This window comes from Macaca mulatta, chromosome 6 (assembly GCF_049350105.2).
Source record: "Macaca mulatta isolate MMU2019108-1 chromosome 6, T2T-MMU8v2.0, whole genome shotgun sequence".
Lineage (NCBI taxonomy): Eukaryota > Metazoa > Chordata > Mammalia > Primates > Cercopithecidae > Macaca > Macaca mulatta.
In genome coordinates, this window is record NC_133411.1 from 118683952 (window position 1) to 118710593 (window position 26642).

Sequence of the window (26642 nt, forward strand, 5' to 3'; positions counted from 1 at the left end):
ACAGTTGTTTAAAAGCCCGCTAGTAATCCAAGAGGAAGGATTGGTCCATTCAAAACCACTTCTTTGAAGAATTGCCCTAACCTGATAATAGAAAGATAATCATTGAAGGGAACTGTTGTGGGTATTGATTCAAAGAAAGCTGTACTTACCAAGTGTCCAGTGTAATTCCATGCTCATACTAAAAGAAAGACCAAAATAACTCAATGAATAAGTGCAGAAGCCAGACCTAAGCATTTTGGTTGGGTTCCTGTTTCTGTGAGCTAGAAGCTTCCAATGTGCAATAATGGGCTGTTCATTTGGAGAATGCAACTCATTTTGCCCCTTGAAATAATGTCAAAATAGACATAGGTTCCAAGCAAGACCTGAAGTCTGCATTGCCTTGTATTTAAGTAAGCATTTTCCTAATCACCAGAGTATTTCATGAGACATGTGTTTGAAGGCCACTTTAGCATGATAAGGACACATATCTTCCTGCCTGACCAGCTCCTACAGCACCATGATAGAGATTGCCTTGCTTGGCCCTCCTCTGGGCCGCTGTCTAAAGGTTTCTCAGTTCTAAACCTCAGTTGGTTTTCTTGACTCCTGGGATAATGGGTTATATATTCAAAGAACAGTGAGGGAGGCGAGTTGCAGGCTGCAGGTATAATAACCCACTGAGGTGGTTCAGCAGTTTCAACTACTAGTCCTCAGATTCGCTGTGTCTGGATCACACAGGGGAGATTTTAAACATAGAGACTTTTACAAATTTCCAGATCTCTGAGATTCTGATTCTATAGGGCTGGGGAGGAGAGCCTAGGAATTCATAATTTTTAGAAATTTTTCTGATGAAATTGCTGAGTTATCTCCATTTCCTAAATTAGGAAAGTAAGAGTTAGAGCTAAGTTAAATGATAAAAATAAAATCACTCAGCCGCAAATGGCAGAATCAGACCTACAGCCAGGCCTCTGAATCTCAGTGCTGTGTGTGGCCTCAGAGGGTAGCATTTGACTTTTTTAGAATTACTACATTTGTTTGTAAAAGTCCAAGCTTTCCGGGAATCCTCTATATTAGTAGATGAGTTTACATTTTTGTATAGACATATCTTGCTTTTAGACAGACATATCTTGCTTTTCTGCTTTATATCAATTTTTGGAAATGATTATATGCCATATATTTGTATTCAGATGAAGAGGGGAACAAACATCTCTTGAAGCCCTGCCTCACAACATGCTGCGTGGCCTCGCCCATTCCAGCCACTCTCTACAAACTTACCCATTAGCCTTCCTATTCGGTTGACCCGTCTTTCAACTCTTTTCCTTGATCACCCCCTTTCCCTACACCATGAAGAGCTTGAGATACTACAAAGAAGCTTCTGTAAAGGTTTGAAACCTAGGAAACAGGAACACCACTCAAATATACTAAATGCAAAAGCCTTGTCATCAGGAAAGGACCATTATTTAAGAAGAAGGGAGATTGGGTAGAGAAGATGCTGGGAGGATCTCATGGGAGGACAGATCATGAGTCAGGCTTCTGAAGCTGGAGCTGCAGGTTCAGCCTGGAATAGAGGGACAAAGAGGAAGCTGGTTAAGCTCAGCTTCATGGAGCCATTCTACTTGGAATCACTTTAGAAAAGTGATATGTAGTTCAACTCTTTTTTTTTTTCTTTATTTTTAGATTATTTCCTTGACTTTTATATTTAGACGTATTTATTTTATATAAACATGATATATATATATATATCTCTTTTTATTCTCTATGTAATTTATTTTGATTTGTATTTAACTGTTTCTTGCAAATAGTTAACCATCATTTCAATATCAGCAGCACTTACTGAATAAGATTTTATCTCTCCACTTGTTCATTCTGCCTCTTCTTGTCTTATAAAAGGCAGTTTGAGGATTTTACTTTGTCTTTCTTATAAGAATTGATTGGTGCTTTATTGATCTCCTAGCTTCTGGAAAGGTGAGAATTGTGAGAAAAAAAAATTCCTTTGTTGTACATATCTAAGAACAGCCGTTTACCTTCCCTTTCTTTCTGTCATTTTATCTTGTTGATCAAAACAGGATAGCTATTATTGGACATTTTAATGAGCACCCTAAAAAATGAATTTCTGCTGGTTATTTCCTGTCTTTGGACTTATAATGAAGCATGTAATTTTCTAACCTTTCCAGCTGCTAGAATGCACTAGAGATGAGTGTTAGGTATTTTCAAAGAATCTGAGTGGGTTGGAGACATTTTCCCACCAGATGTGTAGCCGTGCCTTAATCTATGTGCACCTTACTAACTCTGTGAGGGGGGTGGCGTCCCATGAGTCCTGGAGAATTTGGCCAAAGTTATGGTCCCTCTTTTCCCCATAAATGGTGGGTGCACACATAGTGTTTACTACAGTTTCCAAAAGTTTACTGTTTCTTTTGGTACGAGAGAAGAATGACATAACTCACATCTTAAGATCTTCGGTAGAGGACTATTCACCTGCTTTTTCCTTAGAAGAAACTGTCATATGTGTATAATTTCCAGAATGGCCTTAAATCCTATTTGAAGTGGGGTAAATGGATAGGTGGATAGGTGGTAGGTGGAAGGAAATTACAATTTCCAAAGCTTGATTTCTGAATTGATCTATTTTTTGATAAGTTACAGTTTTATCTCTGCTGGAACCATCAGTCAATACTCCCCTTTTTCAGCCATAAATTGGAGGGGTTACCTCCTTTAGTTTACAGTATTTTGTTATTTTACATCAAAAATAATTTTTATCTTTTCTCTCCTGGCTAGGTATCTATGAGCACAAATTCGTAGCTAGTGCAAAGGTAGGAGAAGGAAGCTGTTAAAAGCTTAAACTTTGGAATCAGATGTCCTGGGTATGAGCGTGTCTGCTTCGCTTTCTAACCATGTGACTTAGAGCAAGTCACTTAACTCTCTGAGTCTCAGCCTCCTCCGTAGTAACATGGAGATGGGAATAATACTTACCTTAGAGATGTTCTGAGGATTGGAGATAATTTTAGTGTCAGTAAAGCGCTTAGAACAGTGTGTGGCACATAGTAAGCCCTATGAGTGCTTGACAAGTAAAGGTTCTTACCTGTGATAGTTCAGTCATGAACAATGGCGATTATCACTAATAATGAGGTAAAAACATTGGCACTTCTTTATAAATTAGAGGTTGACATTTATTGCCAGAGTGTAAATCTTGATGTCATTTTGACTTATTCCTGATATTTTAGGTTGGTACAAAAGTAATTGCAGTTTTTGCTATTAAAAGTAATGGCAAAGCTACAATTACTTTTGTACCAACTTAATACTTTGTTACTAATTCCTCAGATATTTAAAAATAACATATCTAAAATTGTCTGTTTGCCAGTCATTGTGCCAAGTGCTTTACATGAACTTTAAAGCTCTCACAACAACACTAAGAAGGTAGACAGTATTTTCATCCCATCTTACAGAATAGGGAAGTAACTGACCTAGAGATACGATAGTTAACTGTCTAGGGCACACAGCCGTTAAATGTGGTCCTGGGAGCACACGCAGGTGTGTCTGAGTCCAGATGGCTTCTCAGAACCTTATACTGTCTTGCATGGGAACAAGAAGGGAGAGGGAGCACTGAAAATGTGAGGGAATACACTGTCTATTTTTCTTGTGTCCTCAGTAATAATAGGACACCTACAGAAGGATATCCCAACCATTGGCGGGAAAAGACTTAAGGGCTAATCCAGGATCACTTGTGGTCATTGCTGTTTGAGTATAAGAGAGAATGCTTTGTGATAGAGATTTTCCCGTATATTTACATATTTTAATACAAACTCATATACCATCTCAAATATTTCAAAGGTTGCTGTGAGATAAAATGAGTTAATTGATGAAAAGCATTCTGCACAGGGTATGGCACACAGCAAGTGCTCAACAGGTATTAGCAATGACTGATATTGTCACTGCAGTTGACCCTCAGTCCTCAGAGGGACTCTTCACATGTCCCGCTTAGCTTGCTGAATTTGTAGAGGTTTACTCAAAGTCACATAAATGGTTCATGGTAGAAAAAGTCATTGGTCTGATCCAGCTTTCTCTAAGCGCCGCTTTATCTGATGGCTTCATTCTGCAAACCAAATCACCTTTCCCCATACTCCACCAAGTTGCTGGAAAAGCCTCAGAGGCCCAGCTTAGTCTGTGAGCTGAATGTTGGTTTTATCCCCTGAATTAAGTTTGCAATGGGTTTTCTCTGTGCAACTTTTGAATATGCCAGCCTTACTTCAGTAATCCAGCCTTGAAAGTGATCTAATCTGTTTTACAAAGATAGTTACCTACCACAGTGCTTGGCACAGTTTCAAAAATTGTAAATTTTCTTCCCCACATCCTCCCGTTTTATGGGGTCCAGATATTACTAATGCATTAATGAATGTAAAAGCAGTTCTTCCAAAATGTGTTTACTCTCCTAGAGCATACAGTGTAACTACTTAAAGGTATCTGTTTTCCTGCATGCATATTCAGTTTAAATTCACAGTTTCCCTACTTTGAAAAACAGTTTTCTTGGAAATAAATGTCTAGACAGACTTTGAAACTGAAAAACTGCTGCTTTGCCTCAGGTATTTTTGCTTGAAAACTGATACTTTCATGAATATTTGATTTTTTAAAAACTTGGACAAAGATGATTGCTATTTCAGTTTGTTCTTACAAAAGTGATGTAATTTTAGTTTTGAGAGAAAGTATAACTTTTTCTATCAGTGAAAGTTAATTTTTATGACTTTTATCTCTATTTTTGTATTGTTGGTTTAAATTCCTTGTAGAATTCAAATGTAGAATTCCAAAGGTGTTTCCCTCCCAACTTTTTTTGTCCCCTTCTGTTGCTATAAAGGCCTTAGGAATTCATTATTCCAAAAGCAAATGTGTTGCAGGAATTGTAGCGATGCATGCTATCAAGTGATAAGTAAGGATGGACCCATGAGTTAAAAAGGCCAAATGCTTTAGGTTAATAGTGATATGTGCTTTTAAAAGAGCTTAATGAAGAGGGTTTCTAACCTGTTAATCTGAATACAGACTTTGTTATGATTTTGATATATGACTCTAGACATATAATTTAGGAGTTCCCTGAGTCTTTAGCTACAAAGTTGTAATGTCAATAAAGGAAATTTATGCTAAGGGCTTCCTGTGTGCCAGACACTTACCAGATCTTCGTTAAGCTATTTCATTTCATTTCATCTTCATTTTATGGAAAAGGAAAACCTGGTTTTGTTGAAATCCACAGCTAGTAAATTGCAGAGCAAGGATCCAAATCTCCAGGTGTCTGACTCCCCACTCAGGCTCTGAACCACTCTTACTACACAGCTCCTGCACTAGCGCATTCTGCCCTACACGGCAGCGTGAGGCTACTTACATAGTATTTTCAACAGGTTAATCCACACAGTGACTCCATGAAGGAAATAATACAAGCATTACCTCCATTTTGCAGGCAAAAAAATAGATATTTAGGAAGAAGAAATTACTATTCTAAGGTTTCACAGTTGGCACATGATAGAGTCCTCTTTGTTTTTCTTTGGGAGATCTAATGATACCGTAAATGAAGGATTTGCTATTTATTTTTATACTACATGGGGAGGGTGTTTTAAATGTATTGAAATGCATTAGAAATTTTTATTATATGATTTAAAATTGCTGTGTGTATCTTGGTCTTGTGATGACTCAGATTCCTTAAATGACTTTTCCTTCAAACAAAATCTTAGTAGTACCACTACAAAATATCAGTGTGAAACATCATAACATAGGTTATTCCAGCCAAGACTCTGAGGCGAGGACAGCTTTAAACCGTCAGGCACATTAAAATCAAATCGGTGGTGGAGATTCTGGCAGCCATTCAGGGAAGATGTCTCTTTAGTACATTAAACAATCGTATCCCCTGGTGAGGATGATCAAGAGTTTGGGCATATTCCTGTCTGTGACCAGAGAACAGAGGAAAGAATCAGTTTTATCACAGTGTCAGTGCTAAGCAGCACATGACTCTTTTTTTCAAAAACCATATGTTTCTTAATTTTTCCAGGGATTTTAAATTCATTTATCTTATCATAAACACCTTCCAACTTTTCGAAACATAAAATTTATTAAGATAATTGTATTTTATAATATTCAGAGGCCTGAACCATTCATGACATTGATACTTAAATGGATATGAGAAATTTTATTGTGAGAAAAGGTACACTGACCCTCTTAGCTGACTTGTCATGTGGATATTTTTATTTTTGCCTGCCCATCCACAATAGCTTCTGTAGTATCAATTTAAATGATACATCAAACTGATAAATGTGAGCTGGCCTACCAAGTGAAAGCATAACTAAATTTAAATAGCTCTAATATAAAAATAATGAATCAATACATCAAAGATTAAGAATGCAGTTAGCAAAAATCAGTGTTCAATAAAGAAGCGTGTGTGGCTTCTAAGTTAGATGATATATCATTCAATGACCAGATAAGGACTAAGTTCAGGTGTAGTTTATTCAACTGACATGTGTGTTCAAAAAGTAAGATGAAAACAAAATGCTTTATTTGAAGAAACTTTGATAAAACAAATAATATATGGACATAAGGAAACCTAAGATTATAGGAGAAACCAAGGCATGAGGTTACCTAACAAGTAACCTTAGAACATAATCTCATCTGGCTCAGTACAGGTAGGAGAGGATGGTAGCAGGTGAATGGACAGTGAGCATGGACCTGAGGAGAAATGAATTTGCCTAACTTTCTTGCTAAATAAATGTGCTTTTGGATGCTGACATCAAGAGAGTGGTGTGTGAAGTACTGTAAATATTTGCTTTATTGTCTGCGCGGTGTGACTCCATTCTGCTCATTTGCAGGTGGGCAGTGGGCATTCCAATGAGGCAGCTTTAATCCTCCACAGAAAAGGGTTTGATTGTCGGTTCTCTAGCAAAGGCACAGGGCTGTTTTGTTCTACTACTCAGGGAAAGGTAAGTTGAAAAGGTTATTTTTGCTTACTGTTAATGTGCTTTGAAATCTCTTTCTGCAAAGAATCTTGACAATAAGATCATATTTCATTGCCTCTTTACTGTCTCAGTTTCATCAGTCTGCAAATTAGTTTGAATCTCCCCATCTGAAAAATACACTTTCTCAAAACTTCAGCCTGCTTTCCTTGTCAGCATCAAAAGACATAGCTGGAGTTTATGCACATTTGAAGGCAATGCTCTTGTCATTTCCTCGGCCTTCTATTTCCAGCCTACAAAGTGCCTTGTTCCCAGTCCCCCAGTTTTCTCCTCCCCCGAACCATACATGCTCACATATCATTTAGTTCAGCACTGGTACACCTAAGTCCTACAGAGGCCAAGGCAAGTTTATAGTAACTGAAGCTTTATAGAGGTAGCCATAAAGAAGCAACTGGGAAAATTGAGACTGTAGGCTAGTAGGATAATGTACCCACAGCCCAGGAGGCAGCCGTACGTAGCACCAATCAGTTGTTTCCCTTGGGAAATAAATGTAGGTCTTGGTCTTCTGATTAATGCAGATTTGCATATGAGTCAACACTGTGCAGGCCAAACAGATCCTCAGTCTGAACACAGCTTGCTGGCTGCCTATTTGTTATTTCTCTTCAAGTTGGTCTTTCTGGCAGTTCCATCAAGCCTGTCCTTGGAAGGAAACAAACCTCCAATCTCCTGCCTTTGTCACTGAAAGGGCCATGACTCAGAGAAGGCAGCTGGGCTGATTTAGGCACACAGGCAGGTCTGCCTCACCAGGCAGCTCAGCTGACCCAACTTTCCTCCAAAACCCCATAAATAATGCTGTAGACCAGACTCAAGTGATTCAGTTCCAATCCTACAAATTAGCGTGTGTGGGGTCCAAAAAGAAAAGAAAAATGTGGTAGGAGCCCTAAACCTACTTAGATAGATTAGCTTCTACATTTCTTTTACCCTACCCTGCTTGGAGTTGATGCCAAGAAAGCACTGATATTTTTATTACTTTTTTATTATACTGTATTTGCACTCTATCTTATTGTTGATGATCTAAGTATACTTGGTTCTGAGCATTCTGACATTAAGGCCTTGAATCATAAGGGGGTTATATGATCCAGAGAGACAGATAACATGGCAGCAGTGAGGGAAACACTTTTCAAATGACCTGTCCACTCTATAGACTGGGACTCAATGACATAATGATCCTTCCTTGTAGTGAGCCAGTGTGCTCTCTCTCAACTCTGTTGGAACAGGAAAAAGTGGTTGAGGACTACCATTGTTAGGGATAAGTATGGACTAAAAGAGAATAAGGATGTTTTTAAAGCTTCTTGGCCATTGGGTGTCCTTTCTTTTATTGAAAAAGCCCCTGTGCATGATAAAATTCTCAAGCAATACAAAAAGGAATGCAGAATATGTTGCTCATGACCATTGCTGGTTTCCTGTTTCCTTCCAAGGATAGTCTATATGTTCAAGCATGTATATATGTATATTTAATTCACCCTTTTTTCCATAAAAGAGAACTTATATATGTATGTTTAATAACTTATGTATGTATATTTACTCCACCCTTTTTTCCTCAAAAGAGAATTTCAACATACTGTTTTATTCCTTCTCATACTGATTTTCACAGAATATATAGTTGTGCTGCTAATCTTCAAAGTTGATCTAAATATGCAAATTTTATCATTTACTTTTCAGATGTTGGTACAGAAACTTTTTAACAAGTTTATTGTCGAAAGTCTCACACTTTCATCATTATCCTTGATGCATTCACCTCCCGGCACTCAGAATATAAGTGAGATCAACTTGAGTCCAATGGAAATCAGCACGTACCGAATCCGGTTGAGGTGAACCTGACTTTCACATTTAGATTGAGAATCATTGGCTTTTATACCTTTCTTGGTTTGACGTGCAATAAAGAAGCACATTATTTTAGCTTCTGGCTACTGTGAGAAGATAAATTCTGTGATTCTGTGATTTTTTTTTTTCTTTTACCACTAAAGTAAGAAAAAAAAAAAAAAGCCATGCTATCGGTCAAGTTTCTTTTTTTTTAAACTTCCTCCCATGAACTACCACCATCAGTATGAATTGATGCAACAAATGAAGGAATATTTAAAGACAGCCTCTCAACAGATTGTATCTCAGGTTAAATGCTAACTAATTATGTCTGTGTTGGGGGTTGTGAAGAGATTCTTAAAATATCCGTGTGCTGATCCTTCATTAGTTTTACAAAAATACCTATTTGGCTGAAATGGAATAAAGTGTTTGTGGGTAAAAGCTAATGGCCAAAATGGTTGCAATCATTCATACTAGTTTGAAAAATTATGTGTTGAAATAAGTGGAAAAGTGCAATCTATCCACCCTTATGATTAACATAGTTGATTTTTATACCTTTTTCTGGTGTACCCCTTGACCTTTTCCTTCCCTTCCTACCCTTTCTAAGTATTTCCAGAAATACCTGATTTTGAATCATTCAACAGTAGAAAAAGAGGCATATTTTCATTACTTGACAATGTGGGATGGGTGCAATTTATTCCATCTTCACTAAAATAGAAGCAATTCCATAGGTACCATAAACCTATTTTAGGTACCACAAGGTGTCTTTTTACACAGCTCATTTGAATACAGGTGTTCTGAGAAGGGGTTTCTATTTTAAAATTACCATATCAAAATAAATGTGCCTTATTTTTTTATAAGTCTTGTTAAATCAGTGTCCATATTACTGTCTGGGGAAGGGGGAATGTTGCGGGATCGGGGAGAGGGGTGGGTACTTTCTATGACACATAAATTGTGTAATTTTTGCCTGACAATGCTGGCCACATTCTGATCTGTTTCATTAAATTTGTGGTGATGTTACTCTAAACATTTTGACTATTTGAATGTACTGAGACATCAGAAAACAAAATAAGGAAGGAAAATATTGTTAATTAAAATATGCTGCTGCCAAGGAAACTGCAACTTGAAGCAAGGATTTTGTAAAATGCAAAATCCAGCTACTGTTTCCATTTCACAGTAGTTAACTATATTAAAGAGAGAATGCTTTAAAATTGATCTTGTTTTGAAACCCACTTTTATGTAGCTCATTATGGTTTATCTAACTAAGGAATATGTTTGTTCATTCAATTCTCAACTTTTGTATGTGCTAACCTTAATGAAGTTCTGAGCCCGTGTGCCATTACAGTGCTTTTAATAAAATTTATTTGGGATTATTGTTTCCTTAACATTAAAATAATAGCAACATTTAGACTATTCAGTTTTAGCATAGAAAGGAGTCTTTGAGTATGTACAGTTTTGAAAATTCTCTTTGAGTTAATCGATTTCGTATTCTGTGGCTTTCAACCTCCATTTACCTTTTGTCTTTCCAACATCTTTATAGAGAAATAAAAACCCAATTTCTCTTTCACCATATAGTTTGATTATCATCTGGATTTTGACTCAAGATGCAGCTCCCAAGATTATTGTTACATTAAATTCATAAACTCATTTGCCTTTAATAATTAAGGAAACAATACCAGTGTTGATAAAGATATTACAAGGGGTAATTTCATGCAATAAACATGTACTGTAAGTTTTCTTCCACATTTTTTGGGAAAAAACTAAAAAAAGAAGAAGGACTTCCTTTTTGTGGACATCTACAGATGTTAGGGTTGCCAGAAGCAAACCCCAGGAATGAGATCAGTATTTTCATTGCATCTTAAATGTAAAACCTTCCTGTGGGAGTTCAGTGTGTTCTGTGGTTAAGTGGGTGTGCTTAATCATTCTGGAAATTCTGATCAGATGAAATAAAAAAAAAAATCTTGATGCAATAACAGTGATTTTGCCACTTCTGGTTGTTTGAGATGGATCTGTCCCATGTTAGTCTGGGGTTTTATTCAGCTTGTGTTGCTACCAGCAGTTCACAGGTAAAGCAGAAATTCTCTTTAACCAGCAAGTTTCTGCTTTTTAAAGTTACTTTTAGAATAAATCATCAGGGAAATGAAGAGAGGATGCTTTTGCTTTGGGTTGTGGTCAAAAACTGATTAAATAATGTAATGTCTCTGGCACACACTAAAAACCATACACTTCAGTTGTGATCTCAGTGGCATATTTATTTGGTTAGGTTTCATTACATTTATTATTACAGATGTTCAATTGACCAGATAGTTCAGTGTTTTCTTTCCTTTTTTTGGAAATTTTGAGTTTGTGACTGCAGTGTTCAAGAACTCAGCATCCTTATTTTCTACAAATACTGATTAAAATAAAATGCTGTAAAATGCGTTGTAAAACATTATCATGATCTTCCCATACCTTTGTTGTACTTGTGCCGAAATGTTTTTATATTCCTTTGTCTGGAAGAAAATGTTTGCCTTCATTTTGATCATTTTGTTCACCTTGGAATCAACAGGTTTTGATATTTTTCTCTTGGAAGATTTTATATCTTTTTGGGAATATGTAATATAAGATCTCTAATAAAAGATAATCTTATCATGTACATGGCCCTCTAGAGTAGTTCTTAATCCTATTTTGTAAACATGGTTTAAAACATAGTGAAAGGGTAGGGGGAGTAGTGAGGGTCTGTTCTTTGTTCCTTCATGATGGATTGCTTTTTTTTTTTTTTGACACAGAGTCTTTGCTGTCACCCTGCAGTGATGCAATCTCAGGTCACTGCAACCTCCACCTCCTGGGTTCAAGCATTTCTCTGTCTCAGCCTCCCAAGTGGCTGGGATTACAGGCACCCACCACCACTCCTGGCTAATTTTTGTATTTTTGGTAGAGACAGGGCTTCACCATCTTGACCAGGCTGGTCTTGAACTCCTGACCTCGTGATCCACCCACCTCGGCCTCCCAAAGTGCTGGGATTACAGGTGTGAGCCACCACACCTGGCCTGGATTGCTCTTTCTTTAGTCCAGTTGTAGTTAGAAAATGTAGAGAGAAGATTGTAGATGGGTGGTGTCGAGTGTTACATCTGGGTTTGGAGGCACCTTTCAGGTTGAAGTCTAGGGACCTTCCTAGCACCTGTGCCCCACGGGGCCTTCTGAGCCCATTAGGAGGTAGGTAGATTGTGGTCAGATTCCATATATAAGCAGGACAAAGTTGTGGAGGGGAGTAAGCTCAGACATGAAGCTAAGAAGGTCCATGTGAGTTGATCTAGAAGGGAGGGTGGGTTGAAAAAGTTGGATCTGGAGTCATCCTCCAGCCTGCTGGCCCAGACTACTACACAACGTTAATAGATTTAGAGGAGTCCCTTCAAAGCTGGGAGGCAGGCACAGATGGAGAATATTCTGGGAGGTACACATGGGTTAGCCAGGTAAACAGTACATGTTAACTAGGAAATCTGCACTTGGTTTGGATAACTTGTGCCATTAAGAAATAATCCACTTAAGGCCAGGTGTGGTGCCTCACACTTGTCATCCCAGGATTTTGGGAGACAGGCTTGTGGATCACTTGAGACCAGGAGTTTGAGACCAGCCTGGCCAACATGGTGAAACCCCATCTCTACTAAACATACAAAAATTAGCTGGGCATGGTGGTGGGCACCTGTAATCCCAGCTACTTGGGTGGCAGAGGTAGGAGAATTGCTTGAACCCGGAACACGGAGGTTTCAGTGAGCTGGGACTGCTCTACTGCACTTCACCTTGGGCAATAAGAGTGAAATCTGTCTCAAAAAAATAATAATCCAGTTATGTACACACAGGAGTGTTAACAATCTGTAGAAGTTAATGAAAATAGATGTCATTGAGAAATAGAGACAAGTCTTTGGCTCCATAAAATTAGATCATTAACATGTTAAAATAGTTTGAATATTAAAATTGGTAAAGAAACTTTAGGTGAGCATATGTTCACAATGCCTTTTACAAACCTTTGAATCAGACTAACAAAGGGCAGTTATGATGTTGAAAAGTTGGATCACAGGGGAGCTGGAAGAATTAGCAAGTACTTGGTTACTACCACATATCAAAGCAGAAAACAAACGTCTTGAGAGGTTGTAAAGGGCGAGATTTCTCCACTACACAGTAGATGAAGCAAAAATAGGAAATTGTAACTGTCCAGTAACTAGTGTTCAAGGTAGATAGCACTCCAAATACAGCTATTGCCAGGTAAGAGATGCCATCTAAGCTCTGTCTGGATCTCTTGGTTTTTCTTTCCCCTGAGTTGTCCTCATTCTTGGGCAAGGTCTGCTCATTGAATGGCAGAATGGCTGCCAGCAGGTCCAGACTGGCATCCAGACAGCTCAGAGATTTCAGTGGAAAGGGTACTTTTATCTACACTTTTATGTAATTTTTTCAGCAAATGTCCTGGCATTAATGTCACTGGCTCTCATCTGGCTCATGTGCTAATGATTATGGCTAGGAGTCTAGACTTAGGTTCAACTGAATCACATGGAGAAATGGGTGAGAAGTAGTGCCTCATCCCCAACCCAAAGAAAATAGAGTTCTACAACCAGAGAAACAGGAGCTGGATGCTCAGATACTTTGGATACTAGGCAGGCAAAATACAGTAGAAATACATTGCAGAGGAAAACCAAATGGAGATTGCAGATTTAAAGGAAGCTGAAAGCAACACCCAGTTTGAGTTTCAGGAAAGGTCCCATAGAAGAAGTGGACTTGAGATAATTAATTCTTAGATGAATTCGATTTTAGCAGGTAAAGACAGTATGTGTCCTGTTAAAAAAAAAAAAAAAAAAAAAAAAGGGATGGAGAAGACTTGATAACAGCAAATCCTAAAGAACTAGAAGTAGTATCTTCTGTCTGAAGCAGTGCCAGCCTATAAAGCTTTCTTTCATTATGGAAATGTTTATACTTGCTCTGTCCAGTGTGGTAGCTACTAGCCTCTTTTAGCTCTTAAATATTTGCAAGTCTGATAAGTACAACTAAGGAACTGAGTATCTTATTAAATGTAAATAGCAACACGTGGCTACTGTGTCTGGAGTGCATAGTTAAGTATAAGATATTAGCAGAAAGTACAACTGAAAATACAAGTTAAGGCCACATTTTGCTAGAATCCTGGTATGGTCCTCATCCCAGAAGCACTGACATTACCTGAAACATGTTAGAAATGAAGATTCACAAGTCCCACCCCGGACCTACTGAATTGGAATCTGCATTTTAACAAGATCCTCCAAGAATTCACATGCTCATTAAAGCTGGCCTAGCACATTTTTCAAGAAGTCAGGTCTCTGTCTTGTCAAACTTTTCTAAGTAACTCTTAAGTCCCACCCTTACAATCTCTACTGCCTGAAAACATCCCATAAAATCTGTGCACTTGTCCTAACACTAACCAATTACAAGCTATTTCCGGCCCTGCCCACTTCTAAAAAGTGACATTCAAAAATCTTCCTTGTTAAAAATCTTCTGTTCTCTTGGAAAAACATAGATGCATATTAACTTGGATTAACATAGAAACTTTTACCATGGCCTAAAAACCCTACCTGGCCTGGTCCCTGCCCCTCCACGTATATGAACTTTATTGTGTGTGTTGCGTAACATTTTTTTTCATGACCCAAGCCAGTCTTGCCTTCTACCACTCTCCCTCTTACTGACAGTTATCCAGGATTTTCTGGGTCTCTAGCTCGCCAAGATCATTCCTCTTAAGGGCCTTGCACTTCCCTCTGCATCCAAGGCTCTGCTCTCAGACCTCCCTATGGCAGGCCTCCTCCTGTCCTTCTCATCTTAGTTCAGTTGTCATCTTAAGGCCCTCTTCTCTTGGCCAGCCACTTTATCAGAGTCCTACCTCCACTCCTTCACTGAGTTATCTCCTTTTTCTTACAGCAGAGCCAAACCTGAAATTTTGTTGGTTTGACTTCCCCATTAGAATGTAAGCTCCTCTAAGGGCAGGAACTGCAGCTGCCTTGCATTGTATCCCCATGCTCGGAACAGCAGGGGTTCTATAAATATTTGTTCAATAAATGAATAATGATTACCACCTGTAAATGTAAAGAAACAAGAATTATAATTTCAGAATAAAAGGCTGCAAAATCCCTTACATCTAATTATTTGTTTGTTCATGTTATTTCCCTGCTCAAAACTCTCAGGGAATTCCCATGGCCAGTAAAGAATGTATGAATTTTCAAGCTGCATTCCTAATCCCTTCAAAGAATATGACCTTGTGGAATATACCATAGGTTATTATCAACCAAAAGCTGTCCCTTCACCTTCTTCTTCCTAACAAAACTCTGATTTTATTCAAGTATCAGGTAGCCATGGGTCTCAGAGGGTGAATCATGGTTGGTCTAAATCGATCATGATAATTTCTGTCTCCAGGCTGGATTATCGATTTAGGAATTGACGTGTGATACAATTCTGGCCAATCCAATGACTTACCATGGAAATTAGTTGGGAGTTTCTGTGACAGGCCTCTTTCCTCCCTCTTAAAAAGGAGAGAGCATCTTACTCTCACATGACCGTGTTCAAAGACAGCACTGGGTAAGTATTGATGCTGGAGCTGCTGCAGCCATTTTGTAACCCTGCAGGGAAAGCCTGAGGACAGAAGTCAACTGGGTAAGTACAGCCTTGGTCCCTGATGATGCTGAGCTGGTGGATGAACCAATTCCAATTTTCTCGTTATATGAAGTAATAACTCACTTGAGTATTTGGAGTTTAGTGTTACATGACAAAGAGCTAAAAGCATTGAAACCACTGCTCTTGGGTGTCACCACTGCCCCAGTACCATGCTCTTACTTATGTAGATGCTTTGCCGAATGGGTACATGTGGACTTGAGTGACTTAAGTCCACTCAAGGGGACCTGATTGCAGAGTCAGTCCCTTGGAACATGGTCTCTTTGTCTCTCCTCCCCTCACCACCTCACACATTTTGCTCAAAAATTTTAATAAACTGCACTTTATTACATTGCAGTATCTTTTTTCAAACATAAGGTGTGTAGACAGGTTTTTTAAAATGCAAAGTGAATTAAGCATGTGGGTTATCTGAGTTATCTCCTTTTTCTTACAGCAGAGCCAAACCTGAAATTTTGTTGGTTTGACTTCCTCATTAGAATGTAAGCTCCTCTGAGGGCAAGAATTGCCTGAAGGGAAATGCCTGAAGATTTTGGAGTTCCTTTATCATCTGCTCAGAGAGTGTTTTAATTCAGATGTGGAATTGGGGCTGGCTCCTGTGTGGCAAGATGACCCTTCCAAATGTCAACCAAAAACTGGAGGTAGAGGGGAAGAATAAGTAAAAGGGGCTGGGGTGGAAGCGATGAGTCAGTGGCAGCTAGCTTCTTTGAAGTATGTCAAGTAACTCTTTTAAGTACTTTGAGACTTTTTCAAACATCACTGAGAAGCTGTCTGAATTTCTAAATCTACAAAGGAGGGAAATTGGAACACTGCTATTTAAAAAGGTCTTTTTTTTTTTCCCGAATTTATTGTTTAGATTCACTTTGTAAAAGGGCCTATTTTATGGGCTTTACACGTAGACTTGAGTTCTTGGCTCCCATATTTTTAAATTCACAGTTTAGCCTTAGGACTCATTTTCTGGTCCCAGAGCTAAATGACAATGCTAGCAGGCAAGATGTACCTATGAGGTCTGGATGTGTGAAATACCGGTAAAATAAAATGGAACCCTCACTGGTTGGCTTTCAAAGCTTGATCTAAAGTTGGGGTAGGTCTTGATTTGGTCTGAAACTCCCTCCTGGAACTGGAGACTCAGAGCCTTTGTATTTCCTGGGATGGATTTTTCAGTCATTATGCAGGACTGAAATAATTTCGGACTGGCTATATGGAAGTAAGTGTTCCAGAAAAACCATTTGAGTCTTTCATTTACGTATTCATCTTCCTAAATGAATTTTCTAAGTGCAGTTAGTAAGATTATTTTGAAGTCAAAATATACTTTCTTAAGTAAAATCTATAAACTCACCCTCACTGAATTTGTGGGGTACCTTTAAGAGGAGCCTGAAGGCAATCAGTTTTCACTTTTGCATTGTGCCATCAATAAATGTTAACTGAATTTATCATTTGGGCAGGGCAGCTGTGCCAGGCTCTGAAAGAGGGGGATTCCAATAATCCTGCCCTCCTATTAGTAAGGGAGATAAGTCCCAATGCAGTTAAGGTGCCAAAAGGTGAGAGCAAGAGGGTCACATTAGTGGCACAAATGACAGATGCTCTGGGAGTACAGAGGAAGGAGACTTGCCTTCCATCTGGAATGATGAGGAGGGAAGGCAAGGGGGTAGGAGAATTAGAGCTGAGCGTGAAGAATAAGTGTGTCACCAACTGGGTGTGTGAGAGGAGGGTGACTTGAAACCAACAGCACAAAGGCAAGAAATCTCATTTCTTGTAGAAGTTTCATGGAGGGAAATTATTGGAAGTTTGGCTGGAAATGTTTTTGATTAAAGACTCTGCAGTCTGCATGTAGAGCTTGGATTCTACTCTACAGAAGAAAATGGGGGAGTGGCAGTGTGCCCATTAACACTGGTCTGGAAACATGTAAGCATATGAAAGGAAAAAAGCAGTTTATAGTTTTCAGGAAAACTTAATATAACCACACAATTACAAATAATTGTGAAGGAAAGGGCACATATATCTCTGAATTTGTGATTTTTTTTCCTTGCAGCCCCATGATACTTAAGGAAATGATGAAATATAAATTTCTTATGTATGAGCCTGTTGGCCCCAGAACTCTATAGTGATACAATGAAACCTTCTCAGTGAAAGAGTAGAATCTAATCTAAGTGTGGACAGAACATTTTTCAGAGTATTAAGTAACTAGCCCCTTTCATTAGTCCACAGCCAATCTACTTCAGAGTCGTCTCTAGGGTTTAATTTGTTAACCATAAACTCAGGAATATTTGTCACCCAGATAAGAGGTTAAGGAATTAATGAGACATTATTAAAATACTTCTAGCTTTAAAGAGTTCTATTATTTTAAGGTTTAGTAGAAACTTGTCGTCATGCAATCTCTTGGGCCTGTGTCATTGAAGTGTAATAATGATGAGGTTTTGCAATTAAGTGAAAACTACCCGAAGTGGAAGAGTAGGCCACCGTATCCTGAAACCACCCTGTCTCCACCATGGGTAATGAGTGGGCTTTCTATGAAGTTGTAGAAACATAAGCACATAGGCACATAAGCACATGCCTTAGTTAGTTCTTGTAGCTTTGACAAGTAGAGGAAACATGAAGCTCTTTGGAATACAAAATTTCAAATTACAGGGGAACACAAGGGGCAGAGTGGCACGAGAAATAATGGCTGGCCTTTGAAACTGTGCACCTGGCTTCATTAAAATCTCTAGAAATAAATAGTGAAAATAAAACCTGTTCTAAGTTTAAAAAGAAAACTATCTATTTGAGCACCTGGTTTCAAGGAGCCAGGCAGGAGGCTATAGGAATTCAGAATTTGCCAGGGTTCCAAATAGAAGGCAAACTGTCTGTCTCAGGCTTGCAGAGCCCTGGGAGCATGAAGTCTGATGTTGCCATCTGTGTGATTGTGACAGTCGCCTACCTCATGAAGTTTGTAAAGCATTAGAGGGTGGCTCATGGCAATGGGTAAATCTTGACTTGTCTGGGGGCGGGAGAAAAAGAAAGGATTGCTAAATGGTGATACCTTTGTTTCTCATCCTTTTTCAGAAGGCACAGTCAGAAATTAAATAATGATGATAATAATGATAACAGCTAACATTTTTTGTGTCATGTGCCAGGTAGGTACTATAAGACAGTTAGCATACCTTCTGTCATTTAATCCTCACAGCCACCCTATAAAGGATATGCTATTGTTATACCCATTTTACAGAACAGGAAAATGAAGGCTGATGAAAAACTTCTGTCTATCTGGGAGTCTGCATACTATACTCCACAAGCCAAAGCTAGCCCACTGCCAGTTTTTGTAAATGAAGTTTTATTGGAACACAGTGATACCATTTGTTTACGTATTTTCTGTGGCTGCCTTATGGCTGCAAAGGCAGAGTTGAGTAGTTTTAACAGAGACTGTGTGGCCTGCAAAGCTGAACATATTTACTAATGTTCCTTTACAGAAAAGAGTCGCTGCCGTCTTGTCTCTCTGTAGATGTTGAGTTCTTAACACTATCCTTCCACTTCAGACGGAAGTCCTAAAGTTGTCATTTCAGGGAGTATTTTTATTACAAAAGAGAATGAAATGATGCAACAGTAATGGAGAGAACACCAGATTGGGATCTGGCAATCTGGATTTCGGTCTCAAATTCTGCAAAAGTAGCTGTGGGACCTTGGAGGAGTCACTATACCTCCTAGGAACTCTTTTTCCTGGTCTACTGATTAAAGCTACACTGCCAACTTTCCAAATTAGAAGGTTTCCTAAACACTTTTTCTGGTTGCAAAAAACTATTTTAGCAGATGAAATAAAATGCATTTTAAGTCATTCTCTATGGCAATGCTTGCAGCTCTTTCCAATAACCTTTTGAAGTCCGACTTCTCCATGTTGTGGTTATGGCACCTTTGGGTAGATAGATATTTGGGGATGGGAACAAAATGATCTGTTTAATGCAAAACTTATTTTGGTTTTGTTTTGGTTTTGTAAATGCCAGGGTTTCCTTTCCCAGAAACAACATAAGCCTGAAAAAAAATGTACCTGAAACTTTATCTGGAGTGGTTAAAGCCCAAATTTTAAGAGTAATCTGAAAAATCTTGAAAGGATTACATGAAAACAGCTGAGTTTTGACCTGGGAACCAGCAACCACAGCTCATAAATGCCTTGGGCTTCAGATCAGTGTGGGAACCTGCAGAAGAGGAGATTCTCTTCAATTGAAGTACTAAGAGGAGAAATGTCTTTAGATCTCAAGAAATCTTAGTTTTTGCTATCTGTGGTTAAAAATCAGTCCTGGTGTAGCTTTGCCCTGAAAGATTAAGGGAAAGGACTGCTTATGAAAATATAATGACTGCTTTGTAAGAAGTGCTTGAGCAATGAGTTTCACATAGGGTGGATTTGATAAGGTGTCTGCTTACGGGAACTTCACCTTGTTCCACAATGCATCGTGGTGGTTTGAAGCAGGAAGCATGTGTAATTTGGTGATGCTGTCTTGACTCTTCAATTTAGAGTATGAAGATTTGGAGTGGGAGCAGAGAGGAAGTAATTAAATGTATATCCTTTTAAAATGCAACCTCAGTCAAGTTTGAATCTGACAGAAGTTATGTGTATATTTTAGGAACAGCAAAATGTCAGAACTTCAAGCCCATCATTTGAGAGTGAGCTCCCATTTGGCTAATTTCAGCTGTGTCCTATTGAGACTCAAGTTGGCAAAGCACTGCAAGCACAGAGCCCGTTTACATTTACTTCCTCTGAAGATACGGGCACAGGTAGCGACATGAGTGGTGGCTCCTGAAAAGATATCTCCATGCCCTAATCCATTGAATCTGTGAATGCAACCTTACTTGGAAAAAGGGCCTTTGCGTATGTGATTAAATTAAAGACCGTGAGAGGCTATCATCTGGATTATCTAGGTGGGCCATAAATCCAATGACAAACATCCTTGTCGGAGGCAGAATAGGAGAAGACACAGGAGGAGGAAACATGACCATGGTGGCAGCGCTGGGAGTGATGCGTTCGCGAGGTAACGAATGCTGACAGCTACCGGAAGGCGGAAGAGGCCAGGGAGGAGTCTCCCCTAGATTCTCCAGAGGGGGTGTGGCCTGGCTAATAGCTTGGTTTGCAACTTCTGGCATCCAGAACTGTGAGAGAGTAAGTGTCTCTTTTTTCCAACAACCCAGTTTGTTGTAACAACAACAGCCTCAGGAAACAAATGTAGCACCCAAAATACATTCATCCAACCCATCCCACGGCCCCTGTGGAGACGCACATCAGAGCTTTCCCCACCTCCCTGTGGTCTTGCCGGAGAAGAAACGGCTGAGGTAGTGTGCCGACTCCTGATAGACAAGGCGGTGTGCCAGGATGACAGAGGCACAGAACTAGCCAAGAGCCGCTCGAGTATTGGATTCATTTGACGGGACTACTTATTCCACCTGCTTGGAATAAAAACAGGAAGATGTTTTCAGTGATTTGCCTCCATTTACCACAGAACCTTATTCATCCAGTTCCAGTAGGTTTGAGTAATCTTCTCAAGATGAAATAAACTGGGTACTTGTCAATAGTAGGGAATATGAATAATTTTCACTTCTCAGAAACTTTTAATTTTTAGGGCACTTTAAATATGCAGATCAATCTGCACTCTTGAGTCTCACAATAACTCTGTGAAGCAGGTCAGACAGGTATGATTATGAATCCTTTTAAGCTGTGCAACTTAAAGCTAATGAGTAAAGCTAGATTGAAAGATGATTTTTCCTCTTCCAGTGTCCTGCTTAACTGGCTTACTCTCTCTGTAGGGAGTGACTGACTGATTCAACAGAGAGTTGACAAATTGAAACCATATTTACCTGGAAATGTCCTTGCATGAGAATAGGGGAAAAAAAGTTTTAGATAGGAAAAACAGAGATATACCCTACCACACACTGAAACACACGTATATTAAAAATTTATTCTATCTAGAATATAATAAAGATTGCATTTCGCATTGTTGGTAAAGACGTAGATCACTCAATAAATAGTATAGTCTTTATATAGAAAAAATTAAATTGTTTGTCTACCTTAAACAGATACAAAAATAATTTATAGATTAGATATTTAATTGCAAATATATATATACAATAGAAAAAATACAAGAAATGTATTTTAATGACGGGAGTGTAGAAGGACTTTCTATGCATAAAATGAACTTAAGAACTGTAAAGAAAAATAGACAAATTTGGTTATAAAAATTAAAAATGATGTGGTCAAAGATGCTATAATAAATTAACAGAAAAACAAAACAATATACAGTGGTAAATATTTGCAAAATATGTGCTATTTATTGATTTATTCAGCAAACAGTTTTGGAGCACCAGGTATGCCCCAGACACTACAGTCAGTGTTAGGTACTAAACCCTGAATAAGATAAGCAGTCATCATGACCTCATGGACCTTGCCATCTAGCCCACATTGACCAAGTACTTTTGAGTATAATGAGTATTATAAAGGTCAAGCTGGATGCCATGGGAAAGTGTGATGTGGATAAGTCTTGATACGCAAGAGTTAGCATCTCTAAACAACTGACAGAAATCAATGAGAAAAATATTAACCTAGAAAAGTTGAAAAAAGATATGTACTGAAAATTCCCAAATGAAGAAATAATAGTTGACCAATAAACATAGGAAAAGATTTTATCCTTATGAACAAAGATATTCAAATGAAAATGACATGTAATGTTTTTCCTATCAGATTACTAAAGAATCAAATGAGTTACAACTGCGGGTGATGAGAGGTAGGAACCTGGGCTTTCTCTCATTCTTTGGTAGGAGTGTAAATTGTAGAAAATCATATGATGCCTATCAAGATTTGCAATTTAAAAATCGGTTTCTGTATTCAAAGTGCTATGAACTGAATGTTTGTGTTCCACCCCACCGCAAATTAATGTATTGAAGTCCTACCCCTCAAGGCGATGGTATTTTGAAACGCATCTTTGGAAGGTAATTAAGGAGGGATGAGGTCATGAGAGTTGGGGCTTGTGTGATGAAACTATTGCTCTTGTAGGAAGAGACACCAGAGATTTTTTTTTCTTTTTCTCCCTCTTCCTCCACTCTGTCTTTCCCTGTCATGTGAGGACATACCCAGAAGTCCCGTCTGCAAGCTAGGAAGAGAGTACTCACCAAATCAGCAGGCACCTTAATCTTAGACTGTCAGCCTCCCAAACTGTGAGAAATACATTCCTGTTGGTTAAGCCACCCAGTCTTTGGTCTTTTGCTATCACAGCCTGAGCAGATAAGACAGTGTGTGTGTGTGTGTGTGTGTGTGTGTGTGTGTGTGTATGATTTAAAAGCAAGTAACAGGAGAAGTAAGAAAAAAATGTAAGTACTACAGTATCAATCAGAACATTATATTGGGGATTGGCAAACTCTGCAGCCCATTGCCATATCAAGCCCACTGCTTGTTTTGGAAATAGAAAATATTGGAGCAGAGCCATACCCGTTTGTTTTTGTATTGTTTCTGGCTCTTTTTATGCTACAACAATAGACTTGAATAACTGCAACAGAGACTGAATGGGCTGCAAAGCCTAAAATATTTCTTATCTCTTCATTTGTTGACAGTTTGCCAATGCTTCTATTGAGATTAAAACCATAAACAACTCAAATATTCATTAATTATGCTTAAATAAAATTATTTTATATTCACAATGTGGAGTGTTATGCAGCAACTGGTAGTCTTACATATAGATGTGTAAATATGGCTTAAGAAATTTTGTTATGAGAGTTATGGCTCAATATGTGTAGCATAATTCATTTATGTAAACAATATGTATAAAGAGAGATACATACATATGTATGCTACCATTTATAAAGTGCTAAAGTACTGCACTAAGCACTTAACATAATTTGTCTTATTATATGATTTATTACATATAACATTCGTATGTGTTGGGTAATATTATTTACTATTTTGCAGTTAAGAAATTGAGGGTTAAGAGACTAATTTGTCTAGTCACATAGCTAGTAAGTGACAAAGTCAGAATGTGAATTCACACTTTTCACCACTGTACTGTGCATAAATGTTCAAAAAGGGTAAACAAAAACAGTTTTTACTTGGGGAGTAAGGAAGGGAATGGAAGTGGAATTATAGGGGTCTTTAATTTTCTGATATTCTTTTTTGTGTTTACTGGTAAGAAATGATGGTTGTTACAGATTCAAAGGTGCTTCCATTTTGGAAAAAAAAGAATGTAGGAAATAATTTCATGAACTTTGTCTGTCTATAAGTGAATATTACTGTCAGTAAATTTTGATACTGTCACATTAATGCCAAATACATTGAAACCTGTCATTTAGGATTATTTTCTAATCATTTTAACTAAGAATGAATAATTATAGTTCACGAATAAACATATGAAAAAGATGTTTATCAGAAAACTCATTCAGTTTATAAATGAAGGAAAGAAAGCTTTAACATCGATTATTTTCTAGGAAACTTGCAAAACAGGGAAAACTAAAATGTCAAAGTCTGGGGTAACCACCATGGATTCTCTAAGTTTGCATTATTCAAAGGGATATAATTTTCCTGCCATATCATTTGACAGGCATAGTTGTGGCCTGGTGGAAATAGGTTTACACTGAAAATAAATTAGATTGAATTAAATTAATGATCTGGCTATAAATTTTGGCCCTGTTCTTTTACTAGCTAGGTCATTAAATAACAAATAAATTATTTAGTCTCTTGAAATTTTATTTTATATTTAAAATGGGAATGTTAGTCCCTAAATTTCTGGGTCTACATACATCAAAGCCTCTAATACATCCATCCAGCACATTGCCAATTATTTGCCATTTATTATGCATCACTTAGTAGGTGCTTAATAAACACTGGCTATATCTACAGAGATAGAATTTAGACTGTCAAGTAGCAAGTTAAATTGGTCATCTCAGATATTTCTGTCCTCAACTCTACTAGTCCAGAAGGAAAGTGGTTTTCTCCCACTCACTAGCACAAGCTGGCAACAGCACCACCCGGACTCAATGCTCATCACTATGGTAACAACCGTGGTCTCCCTGCTTCCTGCTCAGTGTTTATTCTTCCATTTTCTCCCCCACCTCAGAGCCAGACTCCGCCTGTGGCTCCTACTCAGAAGTCTTTCTAAAAAGAAAAGACAAATTATAGAAAACGGTAATTGGATATAATCTCTTTTTCCCTCAAAGTAAGATACCACTATGATCCACTGGTTTTTTTTGGTACGAGGAGCCTAACTAAATATAGTACTTCCATTCTTGTAACAACACATGATTCCTGTGTTTGATGGAGGTAGAAACAGGAGGCATGCTTATTGATACTCACTTAATCCTCATGAATTTGCTCGCTAATCTTCAGAGCCCTACTGCCTAGGGGCATCCCATGGAGGGGATTGTGGGAGCAAAGACATAGATATAGGAATGCAGTTGGTGGATCTGAAGGTCCATGGGTCTGCTGGCTTTGTAGGAAGAGTAGGTTGACACGGGTGAGGAGGGGGAGGTAAGGCTGGAGTGCTAGATTGGGCCAATTTGTGAGAGAATTGATACTGTTAATCTTGTCCTTTTCCTAGGAAAAATCATCTCTCTTAATTTTACCAAATTTCACTGTCAGGATCGCTTAGGTCCTGCATTTCTTATGTTTCTATGATTGTAGCATCTGCAAGAGAACCAAATATATGTAAACTCAATGATGCTTGATCTTAAGCAGTTTGCCATCTATGGCCCTTGATGCAACAGTTATACTTGTATAATTTATTTTCTTAGCTTTTGGTTTTCCAAAGGCAGACCTATCTAGAAAATTATTTTATTTATTTATTTATTTATTTATTTATTTATTTATTTATTTATTTTTGAGACGGAGTCTTGCTCTGTCGCCCAGGCTGGAGTGCAGTGGCCGGATCTCAGCTCACTGCAAGCTCTGCCTTCCAGGTTCACACCATTCTCCTGCCTCAGCCTCCCGAGTAGCTGGGACTACAGGCACCCACCACCACGCCTGGCTAGTTTTTTGTATTTTTTAGTAGAGACGGGGTTTCACCATGTTAGCCAGGATGGTCTCGATCTCCTGACCTCGTGATCCGCCCGTCTCGGCCTCCCAAAGTGCTGGGATTACAGGCTTGGGACACTGCGCCCGGCCAAGAATTATTTTTACAGGAATAATATTTTCGCAAATGTTAAGTTGACATTTTTCATTTTCAGAAATCACATTGCTATGCAGCTCTGCACTTATTAAATCACTGGACTTCATTTTACGGGAGGTTGGAACAGAGAAGTCATTTCTTGACCATCCATGGAAAACCATATTTTAAAAAATTCACTGTGAGAACATAATATTGAATTCCAGGCTTTGCTGAGAGGGGAAAAATGTTGTTTAAATTTGCCAAAATTTCATTTACAAATCAAATGCTAAGCCTAGGGAATCTGGATCACTGAATTTTACTATAAGCCATTATGTAGAGAGGACCAATACATGCTGCAATGGACATTTCTATCTAAGAATAGGGAAAGCCCCTTACATTTCTGAAAGGAGATGGTTGGGAGGAGTAAAGAGAAGAAAGACAAGCCATCAGACGTGATTATGCCAGCTCTCTTGTCCCCTTTGGGTAGTAGTTTCTTGGAAGGTGTGGTAGAAACATGGTCCAGGACAGCAGGTGTATCCCAGCCTGTGCTTCAGAGCATCCCACAGTTGGCGTGGCACTGCATCTAACATGGTGCCAGACTGGATGGCGGAAATGGCTGAGTGAGCTGTCTAGAGGGCTGAGCTTTAGATATCACTTCATTTCTTCCTATCCTCCAATATTCTGTATCCTTGACATGAATGAGAAATGGAAGAAGCAGTAGACCAGAAGAGGACTAGGGTTAGAAGGAAGAGGTCATGAATGTAGTTAGACTTCAGCAGGGGATGCCAGCATAGCATTTGAGGGAAGCAGGTGGGACAAACCACACCTCTGTGGGCACCACCACTGTTTCCTGGGCACCGGACCAAACAAGCTACAACATGTCGGAGACCAGCAAGGACTCAGAGGCAGTATCTATCCCTAAGGACAATTCATTTATTTTATGTGTGATACATAGGCATACCTGTATGTCCAGTTGCCAGTTTGGGAAGTATGAGAGGAAGGGAATACTTAGAAGGAGCTTAAACTTTGAATTATCCAAAACTGAGGCATCTTTATATAACAAGTAGAGAATAAATAAAGCTATATTTTCACTCTGAGTGTGTAACTTTTGAACCATCAACATCAACATTCTTAACCACATGGAGAA

At 38.5% G+C, this 26642-nt stretch overlaps 1 protein-coding gene across 2 annotated transcripts in view; it reads left to right on the plus strand.

The window, feature by feature from the left end:
- The window catches only part of MAN2A1 (mannosidase alpha class 2A member 1), a 175870-nt gene extending 164482 nt beyond the window's left edge, over window positions 1-11388 (plus strand). For both annotated transcript variants that reach the window (XM_015140548.3, XM_078004468.1), the window contains exons 21-22: window positions 6810-6920; window positions 8616-11388. In XM_015140548.3, coding sequence (XP_014996034.2) covers window positions 6810-6920; window positions 8616-8768 — 264 coding nt within the window. In that variant the 3' untranslated portion in view covers window positions 8769-11388. The remainder of the gene's footprint in view (window positions 1-6809; window positions 6921-8615) is intronic.
- The last annotated feature ends 15254 nt before the right edge of the window (window positions 11389-26642 follow it).